The sequence below is a fragment of the Megachile rotundata genome, chromosome 1, assembly GCF_050947335.1.
Source record: "Megachile rotundata isolate GNS110a chromosome 1, iyMegRotu1, whole genome shotgun sequence".
Classification (NCBI taxonomy): domain Eukaryota; kingdom Metazoa; phylum Arthropoda; class Insecta; order Hymenoptera; family Megachilidae; genus Megachile; species Megachile rotundata.
Genome location: NC_134983.1, coordinates 11103421 through 11116077, shown reverse-complemented (window position 1 = coordinate 11116077; position 12657 = coordinate 11103421). Strand labels below are relative to the sequence as shown.

Below are 12657 nucleotides of genomic sequence, written 5' to 3'. Positions count from 1 at the left end.
ATATCAAATATGTCATGATTATGTAACTCCAAGATTAGGTCAAATATACTTTTTCCTTGTCGTTGAAAACAAATGTCAGAACATTTCAATTCTACCAGAAATTGTTATGACAATTACCCTGTTACGTTATTCGATTGAAAAATGCAAAATATACCATCGGAAGCGTCAAGTTCAGAAGAGAACCGATGATAGATCACCTCCTCCGATCATAAAATTTTCCCTAACGCGGAACTCTCCTACAGTTACGTAAATCGCAACGAAAATATCGATTGGCCGGGCAAAAGAAGCACCACCCGAGACGCTGATAAAAACATATCGGGCTACATTAATCATCGCCTCTTCGTATCCTCCGTTGTTCACGACTCGTTCGACACCGCTCCGACGACACGAATTACGACGCGAATTAGTTGTAAACCCGGCGAAGAATGATCCGGTAGCGTTCAACGGCGTCGATTGTAATTTATCAAATCGTCCGTTGGCGCCCACACTTCAATCAATACGAATCTTCTGGCTGGGTTCGTGAACTCTCTCGCCTTCATTCTTATTCTCTTCTGTCTTCACGACCGATGAGAACGCACTGATTCAACTGTACCATTTATATCCATTTGGAAATCTTTAACGCACCTGTTAATTCTTTGATTTATTAAAAGTACAAGGTGCTCCATAACTGGAGGTGCTATTAACTAACTGCATTTATATTGTAAAAACTAATTTGAAATCATGTAATTTTATTATATCGATATTTTTATTATTTCTACATTTTTAGTCTGTATATTGCTGAATGCTTGAATATTTTCGAGACTTGTTTGTGACAAAAGCTAACCATTAATGGTGACAGTAATACAGGAATGTAATAAGTCAATAAACGTGATTATTACAGTCGTTAAATTCTATTGGCAGTACATGTATAGTACATACATTTGTTACAATGTTATTACTTATTTATACACTACACATTTGTCACATATCATACTTGCAACTATAAGTGTATACAGGTCAAACAAAGCGTTACATTTTTTCTCTGAAACAGATGATTTCATTCTTTTTCTGATTAAATCATGCAGTAATGAGTGTATCAACAATATCATTGACTACTGTACTTTGAGAGTCATTTTATTAAAACAGCTTTTTAAAAATCTTGTATCAAATGAAAAATTTCTCACTGTTTGCAAAGCCATGAAATTCCACAAAAATACTCTCATGTACACCCTGTACGTTATTTTCCACATATGTGCATATTACATATACATACGTGTACCCGTATAGCACGTATAAAGTGTATATTTTATCGGCGACTAAAGAAGTTTATTAACAAATAAACGAATGGCGGTTGTGAAGGTGTTTTCTCAGCGATCGCGTGAAATAATTTCGAACGGTAATAGCAGTCTAATGGACGTTTGCGTAATTCCCCGTGCACGTCCAACCCTCTTTGGAGCGGAGACGCGCGGATACGCGGAGCGGGTATACACCTACACGCAAGCGTGAAGCGCGTTCGGGTGGAAAACTCTCGAGGCAAGAGGCAAGTGTGTTCACCTTAAGGCCTTTAGTCGAGCGTTGCCGTACGCGCTGTAAACATCACGCGTTTTGTGTCTCCGTCAGCTCGCACACTTTCATTATCTCTCGTAATACCCTTTGCATCGATCCACGCCATACATCTGGACGAAGCATTCATCGTGCGTTTCTATCCGCGATCACGGTTGATTAATCGCTGCCGATTCAACTTTTACTATCTCCCGAAACGCGAAACGATTCAGTGAACGGCCATAAACAAGAAGAATATTTACAAACAGTGATCAGTCACCTGGAGCGTTCCAGTGATTTATTACCGAACACTATTGCCTTCCTGAACGTTGCGAATTTTACCAATTCCAGTTTCACCTCTTTGTACAGGTGAACCTCTCAGTGATAGTCGATACTGTTCCTCAAATTTTTAATTAATATTTTAACGAAACATTATTCCGTTTTTGTATGTGGTACTTCATTGTTTACCAGCAGCTAGCTCACGACTCCTGATGCCTCAGATTTTAGTATTTGAACTCATGTGCTTCGTGTCTAGTCAAAAATAAGAGAACAATCAAGTGTTCATACTTTGAATCTAACACTTCTGGTCTTTTCGGCCACTGCAAATTTTAGTCAGTTGAAGTTTAAATTTTGATCAACCAGGTTAAACAAGTAATCGAATAGGAGAAAGGTATTTAAGAACAGTGATCAATCAAGCATCCATAGTGAACAATTTACTTTGTGTCTTAATCGAATAACTGAAAACGAGTAAGGTGATCGATCACCCGAAGTTGAAGTGGCCATACGCAGTTTTTAATTGGCCAACCAGTTCGAACGTGGATGACGAGTATGACGCGATAAGGATCGATGCTGATAAGAATTACTTGAAAAGACTTCGAAGATGCTCGCTAATTTTGGAAGCAACGAGAGCATACTGGGTTACCTGTCCGGCAGAGGTAGGTTACCTTTAATTAGCACATTGTTGAGAATGATAACGAGCAGATAATCTACTCGTTCAACCGTATGATACCGCGATGCTGTTTCGAGAAAGCGATAGAAAGCGGTGTTCGCGGCGTTTCAAGAACGAAATTCTGATTTGGATCTAGAGATCGCTTTCATTGTGATAAGCTCGTATTGCTGTTATTTTTTCTGTCGTTGTCGAACGACTGTTTGCATCGATGCATAATTTTCAACGTCAGCTACCTCGGCCTTTCATCGCAGACAGGTTATCGCGATCGTTCTCTGAAGAATGTACGCAAATTGTTGCACAGTGTTTCTGTTCCGTCGAAGGTTCGTTTTTGTGATTGGCGACTTTGCGGGAAAGTAGTTAGTGAATTTTATTCCTTACAAATGAAAATTTTATGGAAATTAATTTAAATTCGAAATAATTTGACGAAGTTCCGTATAATCTTTATAATAGAGATATTAATACTTTGTTAGTTGATATGTGCAATTTTGAAAATAATTTATTTTTCAACTCTTGCAATAATTGCAATAACTCTTGCAATATGCTTTATTTAGAAAATGATATAAAATCTTAAATAATAAAATTAAAATTAAAATCTTGAATAATAAAGTGAAAATTAAAATCTCAAATAATAAAATAAAAATTTGAAGAATGAAATGTAATTCGGAGATGTTTTTGATAATTTAATTAATTAAGAAATTTGCATTTTATTTATGATGCAATTTTGTTTGTGGTTTATTTATTTATGGTTTCGTTCCATAATACAACATGAAGTTTCTCTTCATGAAGTTTCTCTTCATGTCATATATTACTTTATATAGCATATTTGCAACACGATGCAACGAGGTATTAATGTAACAAGGAATTAATATAACTGAGAAAAATGTGAAGCTTCATGTTATTATTATAAATTATATCGACAGAATAAACATCATTAATTTTTATTAATAATTATGAACATTCTTAACGTGTAATAATTATATAATTATATGGAATATAACTCTGAAATAATTGTCATCGGAAATAGTAAAAGAGTATGTATTTCGTACACTCCAGCTTTGAAGTTCATATGTGGATCTTAAAAAGAAAATACCATTCGGAATAAAATTCTAAAAATGTGCATTTCATTTGAAATTAAGGAACTTGATTAAAATAAAAGCATTTTTGAAAGAAATATGAGAGATTTATTTACTGAATTACGTGTTTTCGTTGCTTTGACAAAATTATAATGATTAAAATGAATTTCTCTATAAAGAAATATCTCTGTAAAATATACCGCTTGATCGCTGCTGTAAAAGATTTACTTTTACCAATTACCTTTTCTAATGATGTATCATTCCACGTTGGAAAGACTGCGTGTAAATTTCTCCGTCATTTTCTGCCCACGTTACTCACCACACCTTGGAAATAACAGTTTGCCGTTTAACTGTATGTACGTATTTTTATCGAATGATTTGTCGATTCGTGGTATTCTGTTATTTAGATTCAGATCTTTTCATGATACTACAGGTGTGTCAAGAAACTTCCTTTGAAACAGAAAGCTCCTGATAAATTGTCTTTCACTTTAACGCATAACATCTTTGATACACAAACACGTGACTGAGTAATGGATTGGCAATTTGACAATTCGGAATTTCCAAATACCAAATTGTGAAATTAGTCAACTGAAATTGTCAACTGAATTGTCAAATTATCTTTTAAATTATCAAATTTCTAAATTTGAAAATTCGAGGATTTAAAATTTATAAATTACCGAATTTCTAAATTCCCAATTTTCTAAATTCCAAAATCACTAAATTTGAAAACTAAAGATTACCGAATTATATTCCCAAGTTTTAGAACATATAAATTTCTAAATGTCTCGGTGCTAAAATAAAAAAAATCAAGACATTTTATTCTGACTCCCCAAACGACCAACGTGCGTTTAAAAGAATAATTTGTATGAACACCCGCAAGCTATAGATCATAAAACGAAACTATGTAAAGCAATACAATCATTTACCAGTGACAGCATTGTCTGTTATTCAACCACAAAAAGTGTGTACAGACTTTTAAAGCCTGAATGCGTTCACACATTCAATGGTCGACACGGTCGTTCCGTGGACTACCTAAAAATTTGATAGTTTTCTCGTGCCTCGTGCGACAACGAACACAGAAACGTGTCGTATCAACGAAAAGAATCGAGCAGCCACGAGCGAGAACGTGGTTAAGCATTAACGATACACTGACTCACGTGCTTCTGTGTCGGCTATGAATCCTTCTGGGCATACAAATTGAACGTTTCTGGTAAAAACCTACTATTGGACACCGTGAAACTGTTGCTAACGGTAATCCGTTGCTTATTCGCGAGTTACGAGAGAACCGTTCCTCGTGTTATTTCATCGTGATCGAACGTGAGAAATGGGTACGGTAGACTCTTGTTATATTACCACCGGTGTTGCTAAAATTATCGGTTATTGTGTCATCAAAAAATTACGTGGCTCATGAATTTTTTATGCTATTGATGTTCATGTTTTGATGTGATACGCTATCGCCGTGTTATTTTTATTTAACGTGACATGATCGGATATGTGGCGATATAACGTGTGGTAATATGACGAGTGATAAATCTAGCGCATATAAGGGGCAATAAATTTAGTGCGTAGGAATATAACGCGTGGGTTAATCTTGCAAGTGGTAATATAACGCATGTAGAATTTTGAGTGTGGCGATATAACGCGAGGTGAATCTGACGCGTGGTGAATCTGTTGTGTGGCGATATAACGCTTGGTAATATAATGCGTGGCGATATAACACGTAGTGAATTTGATGCGTGACGATATACCACGTGGTGAATCTGACGCGTGGCGATATAATGCGTGGTGAATCTAACGCGTGGTAAATCTGGCGCGTGGTGAATCTAACGCATGGCGCTGTAACGCGTGGTGAATCTAACGCGTGGTGAATCTGACGCGTGGTGAATCTAACGCATGGCGCTGTAACACGTGGTGAATCTAACGCGTGGTGCTATAACGCGTGGTGAATCTGAAGCGTGGCGATATAACGCGTGGTGAATCTGCGCGTGGCGATACAACGCATGGTAATATAACGCGTGGTAAATCTAACTCGTGGCAGTATAACGCGTGGTAAATCTAACACGTTATAATCCAATACGCAGGATGTTTAACGTGTAGTAATATAACAAGAATATAACGGGTGATGTACCAGGAGATACTAAAACACGTAGCGGACTAATTAATGGCTGTATACTTTATTACACGATTAAATATTACATTTATCTGCTCCAAAAGTTATAGAGCCCGCGAAAAATAATCGACGATATTTCTCGTATTATATTTTGCTGATAATGTTCTGATCATGTAACATAATCCACATTCGACTAGAATTTCGTACCGAAACTTGAGTTTGCTTGAATCTGGAGTTGGAAATGTGATAATCAATACAATGCTATATTCCTGCGAATGTTTCCAATATTTCAGTAATTAACACATGAAATACTGGAGTGAATATGAGACACATTAAAATTAATAAAATCTCCATTAGGTTTGTATCGAATAATTTGCATTAAATAAATCGAGGATTATCGATGTAATTTTGTTATATTTTCAAAAATTCGACTGGAACGAATTTGGTGTAAAAGTAATTTAGATTTTCTCGTTTCCTTTTCTCACCTAAACTAGCTTAACCTAAACGGGACACCCTCCTGGTATAAATTATCGTGCAGAACGTAAGAAGCTTCGTGCAAACCACTTTCCAAGTTTCCTGGCCTAGCATAAATACATTTTGCGGAACTTCCGCTCCCATTGTTATCGTTGATCAACGACTGTATACATATACATACAGAAAGCTCTAGTTTTCGCCCGATCGAAGAAGTTAAATTTGAACGTTATTGAAGCTTATTGCTAAACAAATGGATACTTCTTCCAAGAACATACTTTTCTTTAAATACATTGTTACACATTCACTTTAGAATTCACAAATACTCAAATCAAATTCCCAGTTTCAAATAACTATATTATTAAATTTACAAATTTACAAATTTCGAGAAGCATCCCCAACTTCTCAAATATCTAACTTTCACCCAACCTCCCCACAACATGAATTAAGACCGACAAAAATACATCTGATCTCATGAACATCTCATTGATTCATTACCGTTTTGTATCGAAAGTCACCAGTTTCTCTGAAAGATCTAGATCATAATATTTGAACTAAAATCAGACAAAAGATCGACTCGTTTACTCAGAGAATATCAGAATACAGAGACGCCGTCAGAGGTTGACGGAATGAATGACGACGTCAACGTGGAATGTGACGGTATCTTGCACAGAATTGTCCGACTAGGCGGTGACCGCACGCGAGTTCTCGTCGTCGACGACGAAGAAGAACAAAACCCAAGAATCCTGGGATAATCTTATCGATACCTCGTTCGCGACACGTGTCGAATTTCTGACTTGCTGACATTCGACTTTCCAGTGGAAGAAGATACCACGAATTGCATATCCCTGCACGTTGCATGAATTCTACGTTTTATATTAGCTGCAAGAAAAAATCATATGAAATGATAATTATTTCTCTTTCGTTTTTACTTGTGAAATTGCTTAAGAGGAATTACTGTTTGCAAATTGCGTTTGATGGGGACAGGTGTCGCTTGAGGCAGATGCAGTATGTGGTTATTGGCAGTTGAATTGAAAATGTACAGGTGGAAATATTGATGTGATTGGGTTGAAATGTGGGGTGTTTTATGTACTTTATGTTACAAGTTTGAAAATTTTGAAATGGTTCAAGTCTTCAAAGTCTCCTAATCTCAAAGTTTCAAAGTCTCAAACTCTCAAACTTTCCAACTCTTAAAGTCTCAAGCTCTCTCAAATTTCCAAACTCTCAAACTCTCAAAGTATAAAATTCTCTCAAATTTCCAAACTCTCAAACTCTCAAACTCACAAACTCACAAACTCTCCAACTCTCAAACTCTCAAACTCTCAAAGTATAAAATTCTCTCAAATTTCCAAACTCTCAAACTCTCAAACTCTCAAACTCTCAAACTCTCAAACTCACAAACTCACAAACTCTCAAACTCTCAAACTCTCAAACTCTCAAACTCTCAAACTTTCCAACTTTCAAAGTCTCAAATTGTCAAAATATCAAACTCTCTCAAATTTCCAAATTCTCAAAGTCTCAAAATCTCAAAATCTCAAAATCTCAAACTCTCAAACTCTCAAACTCTCAAACTCTCAATGTCTCAAATTTCTAAATTCTCAAATTCCTATTATTCTCAACATCTCAATATCTCAATATTCTATAAAAATATTGAAACCTCCACAATATCATCAATATGCATTAATCTTCATATTAATTCGAAATGCATCCATATTACCACCAAATAGAAAATTGCCAAAAAAAGTTGTCCCAGTAAACTGCCCCAGTATTAATCCACTTAAATCTACTTTCGCATTTACTCGTTTTTTGTTGCTCGCACGATGCCCTATTATCCAAATTAACAACGATCTTGACACTAATTCGCAAATAATTGATCACCATTCGTGTCAGTTCTTTCTGCACGATCGTGCGACCGGCTCGGGATATCACGTGGACGATCAAAATGGAAGAATCGCGAATTGAAAATGCCCACACTCTTGATGCCCTTAGTTGCACTCGGAATGCCTCACGCCTTCGCTCGGATCGCAAGAATTTCATTCTCAACTGGTGTTCGCTCGTTGCGATTCTGTATTATGAAAGCAGAACAACGAATGTATGTAACTCTTTCCCGCGAATATAACCATGACGAAAGCTGGAGTAAGCGAGTTTAACCGAGGATGAAATAACTAGAATCGAGAGTGAAAGAGAAATAACCAGATTCAGAGAGTTTCAATTCATTTCTTGTTTCAAGAATTTCTGTCTCTTCTAGACCGGTAAATTTCGTATAAAAATAAGTTCTTGATACAATATGACAATTTTTGATCTTACGATAAAGGATTAATTACGAGTTATATAATTATAAATTATTCGTTGTAAGGCAGAATTATTTAACCTGTGATCAATTCTATTCTTTTATTTAACATATAAGGACAATTAAATGATATATAAGCTCATTATAAATTGCCATTGATGATTATGAAACATTGTTCGTAACAACTTGCAATTAATTATAGCGTGGAAGTGCACATCATTTTTGTTACACGATTCCTGTAAATAGTTTTTGTTTGGATACATCGACTGTTTCTTGCTGCATTAACACCTGCAGACTAATTTCGTTAATTACCTTAACGAAGTCGATATTATCACGTGCGGCTAACGATCTGCAATGATTATTACGCTGTGCAGGAGAACGTGTTCCGAAGATAGGTACAGCTTCGATTTTATGCGCAATGTTTCCTGGAAAATTGTTGCAACAGGACTCTGCAGAAAATAAAGGAAAACGAGAAACGAGTGCGAATATAAAGTGGTTCTTAACTAGTAGAACAATTCTATCTTTTGCAGAGAATTTTAAAAACTTCCTGTACAAACTTTTTCTCACGGTAGAAATGCTTGGTTTAATCTGAACAAAAGTATTGCCACGTAATTGCAGTAAATACGAATCCAATTTGTTCAAATGGAAATACGATAAATTTTCACGTCGAGAAGTTGAAAATTTGGACTTTTCGTGTTTCTACGTTTTTAGTTTAAATTTTGCAAATTGTTGGATTTTTGAATTTCAAGATTTCAATGAAAAAAACTTATGTTTCTCCCCTAAAAGCATCACCCTAAAAATCTCAAACCACGAATCCCAATAAAATTGCAAAGCATTTTACGATCAAAAGTAGTATCGAATCATCGACGACGATGACTCAATAGAAGTTTCTTCGTCACCGAAGGACTTTCGCTTTAGTTGCACGAGGTCAGGTACATCAGGCCTCGTTTCACGTTCGAGGAACGAGTCGATAGTTTGTCAGAAGTTTACCAGATGCTGGTACAATTAGCGCCAAATTGATTTCATCCATCGTTCATAATTCGTGTCGACCATTAATTAGTTCTATCGATCGTAGTCGTTGGACAGAGTCCTCCCCGTCCATATAAATAACCGGGAAAAAACTGGACACGTGCCGGCTGTTCTTTTACTTTTATTCTCGGTATCAGCAACTTTTATTCTTCCCCTTCGTTCACGTCATTCAATTTATTTTCTTCCTGTCACCGCTAATGGCGTTCCTTTTGTTTTCGCTATTGTTGCAGATTCTCAGGATGTCGATCTCGACGCGATCCTTGGCGAGCTGTGCGCTTTGGAGCGCCGCTGTGACGGAGACATCGCAGCTACGCCTGCTCCCGATTCGCAGAGACAAGGACGACCCAATAGCACAAGGATCACCGCTGGTGACAATACCGACATTGGGAAAAATGAAGGAGGTAATTTAACATTTGTCACTTGTATTATCTACTTTAGGTGAGACGGTTGTCTCGAGTTGTGCGGCCAAGCTATTTGCCTTGCGTTTTTAACTCGTTTAACAACCATCAAATATTTGTTCTAGCTATGCGCACCGACAGTCCTGACAATGATAGTGCGTTCTCGGATACGGTGTCGATGTTGTCCAGCGAGAGTTCCGCAAGCAGCAGCGGTTCCGGTCACAAGCCACCTCAGACCGCCATGCACACCGCCCCACAACAGCAGTCTCACCAGCTTATGGGTAAATCTTAATTTTACCTGTTAACTGCAAAATTTATCTTACTTTCGAAATATCTTTTTCTTCACTCAAAAGTATTTATGAAACATTAAACATTAAAGTTCACTACATAATTTTCCCTATAAAATCATATAACTTCTGTCTAATACATTTTTGTGTCATCAGTATCTTCGAAGATATTTGTGTGAGTCAATTTAAATGACAGCCTGCAAGAACGCAAAATTTTTCAAATTACACTTTACTCCATTTGAAGAAACTTCTTGTGTATATCTTATAAAAAATGCAGTTTAATATCAAAAAATTTCAGTGTGACTTTCACAAATGAAGTAAACTTCTGCCCCATAATTCCTAATGTCTAAAAACTTGGCAATCAATGTATGGTTCTTCTGCGAAGGATTATCGTTAGTCGAATCTGTTTAAAATTGAATAGACTACTTCGAAGAGAAGAAACTAACGATCCTTTTTATTCCCGATGAAGACGCAGCGAGCAGAGTCAAGGCGGAGAAAATCCGTTTGGCGTTGGAGAAGATGCGCGAGGCGAGCGTTCAGAAGCTCTTCATCAAAGCGTTCACCTTGGACGGCAGCGGCAAAAGCTTATTGGTGGACGAAGGAATGAGCGTAGCTCACGTATGCAGGTTACTAGCTGACAAAAACCACGTGCCAATGGATCCGAAATGGGCGGTGGTCGAGCATCTGCCTGATCTTTTCATGGGTAAATGTCTTTTTTACACGTTGCTCGACGTCGTCATGCTCCCGGAGAATCGCGGATCTTTTATTTTTGCAATTTCGATTTTCAGAAAGGGTGTACGAGGACCACGAGCTGCTCGTAGAAAATCTTTTACTGTGGACGAGAGACTCGAAGAACAAACTGCTGTTCGTGGAGAGGCCAGAAAAAACTCAACTGTTTCTTACTCCAGAAAGATTTCTTTTAGGTCCATCCGACAGGAACAGCGGCGAATACGATGATCATTCTCGTAATATACTTCTGGAGGAATTCTTTTCTAGCAGCAACGTTGGAGTGCCAGAGGTAATTGATTATTTGTCTTATTTTTCTGAAGTACACATTAGAGTATGAGAAAAGTAACGTTGAATCTTATATTAATCAATGTTAGGACTAATTTAGTTGAACTGTCAAACTGAGATAAAATTGTAAATTGCGTTCCTCGTGAACAAATTAATAAAGAAAGAAAAAGATTTCTAAATTTAAAATTGCCGGATAGAATTAGTAAAATATTATCATTATGAGGACAAATTCTACCGACATTCGTAGTTTGTTTCCGATCAAGATATTCGTGACTATTCTATAGTATATTCACGCACGACTTTAACTTTTAGGTCGAAGGACCACTGTTTCTAAAGTCAGACAGCAAGAAGGGTTGGAAAAGGTATTACTTCATTTTACGAGCATCCGGCCTCTACTATTGGCCAAAGGAAAAAGCTCGCACGGCTCGTGATCTCGTTTGTCTGGCTACATTCGACGTGAATCAAATTTATTACGGCATTGGCTGGAAAAAGAAGTACAAAGCTCCGACAGATTTCTGTTTCGCCGTTAAGCATCCCAGACTGCAGCAACCGAAGTCTACCAAGTACATCAAGTTTCTCTGTGCGGAGGATAATGCGTCTTTAGAACGATGGATGGTTGGGATAAGGGTGGCCAAATATGGAAGGCAATTGATGGAGAATTACAGAACCCTCGTCGATGAGCTTGCACAAGAGGATCTGGACATGTTGGCTCACGCTAGATCCTGCTCCGTTAGCTCGATCGCTGTGCCAGCTCAGAACCAAACTCAGTATAATACAACCAACGACAATGCTCGCCAATTCACTGAAAATTCGAGGCATAACGCAGAAGTGGCCAACGCTAGACAATACGATGGGCAGAGGCAGAGCTACAACTCTGAACAACGACAGAGTTATAACAACGATGGTAGACTGAGCAGAGCTAGTAGCTCAAGTTCCAGCGGGTGTTTGTCTGATGGAGCACCTAGCAGTTGCGAGGTAATTTAATAAATTCTTTATAATTACATTTACTTTGTTAAAAATCTTAAATAAATTGTATAATGGTTTTCTTATGTGTCACAGGTAGCTTTCGAGTGTGGCGAATTTCCAACGGGAACCATTAAGAGGAAACCCTCTATGAATCCAAAACTACCCCTCACATCGATCACGAGACAGTTGAAGGAAGTTGGAGAAACAGTTCGCGATGAGCCAGATTCTTGTCCAAGTCCGACGAGTTCCGGATCCGGAACATTAACCAGAAGGCATAGTCGAAGAAGAAGCGGTACTGACTCAGATGGATCTGGAACGTTAAAGAGACACCATCGATCCGGAAACGCGACTCCAGTTAGTCCTGTACCTCCTGGTACGCCGGTCAGAGAACGAGCAAGTCCTATGGGATATAATAGATCAGAGATTCAGGAATCGAAGACTCCTACTAGTCCCATACCGCCTTGTATGGTGAGTATTGCCTTTATAATTTGTTAATGTATTACTGAAAATGTTTATTAATTTAGAATTCATGATGTATGAGTGTCAGAA

At 37.5% G+C, this 12657-nt stretch overlaps 1 protein-coding gene across 6 annotated transcripts in view; it reads left to right on the top strand.

Annotated features, from left to right (window-relative positions):
• Nucleotides 1-12657, top strand: part of LOC100877198 (uncharacterized) — a 187821-nt gene that overhangs the window by 168334 nt on the left and 6830 nt on the right. For 4 of the 6 annotated variants that reach the window (XM_012280697.2, XM_012280696.2, XM_012280698.2 and 1 more), the window contains 6 exons: nucleotides 9674-9844; nucleotides 9967-10122; nucleotides 10598-10831; nucleotides 10917-11146; nucleotides 11455-12117; nucleotides 12202-12576. In XM_012280697.2, coding sequence (XP_012136087.1) covers nucleotides 9674-9844; nucleotides 9967-10122; nucleotides 10598-10831; nucleotides 10917-11146; nucleotides 11455-12117; nucleotides 12202-12576 — 1829 coding nt within the window. Of the gene's footprint in view, nucleotides 1-1542; nucleotides 2457-4852; nucleotides 4872-9673; nucleotides 9845-9966; nucleotides 10123-10597; nucleotides 10832-10916; nucleotides 11147-11454; nucleotides 12118-12201; nucleotides 12577-12657 lie in introns of those variants that run through there. The other 2 variants (XM_003701298.3, XM_076536723.1) reach the window with 2 other exon arrangements.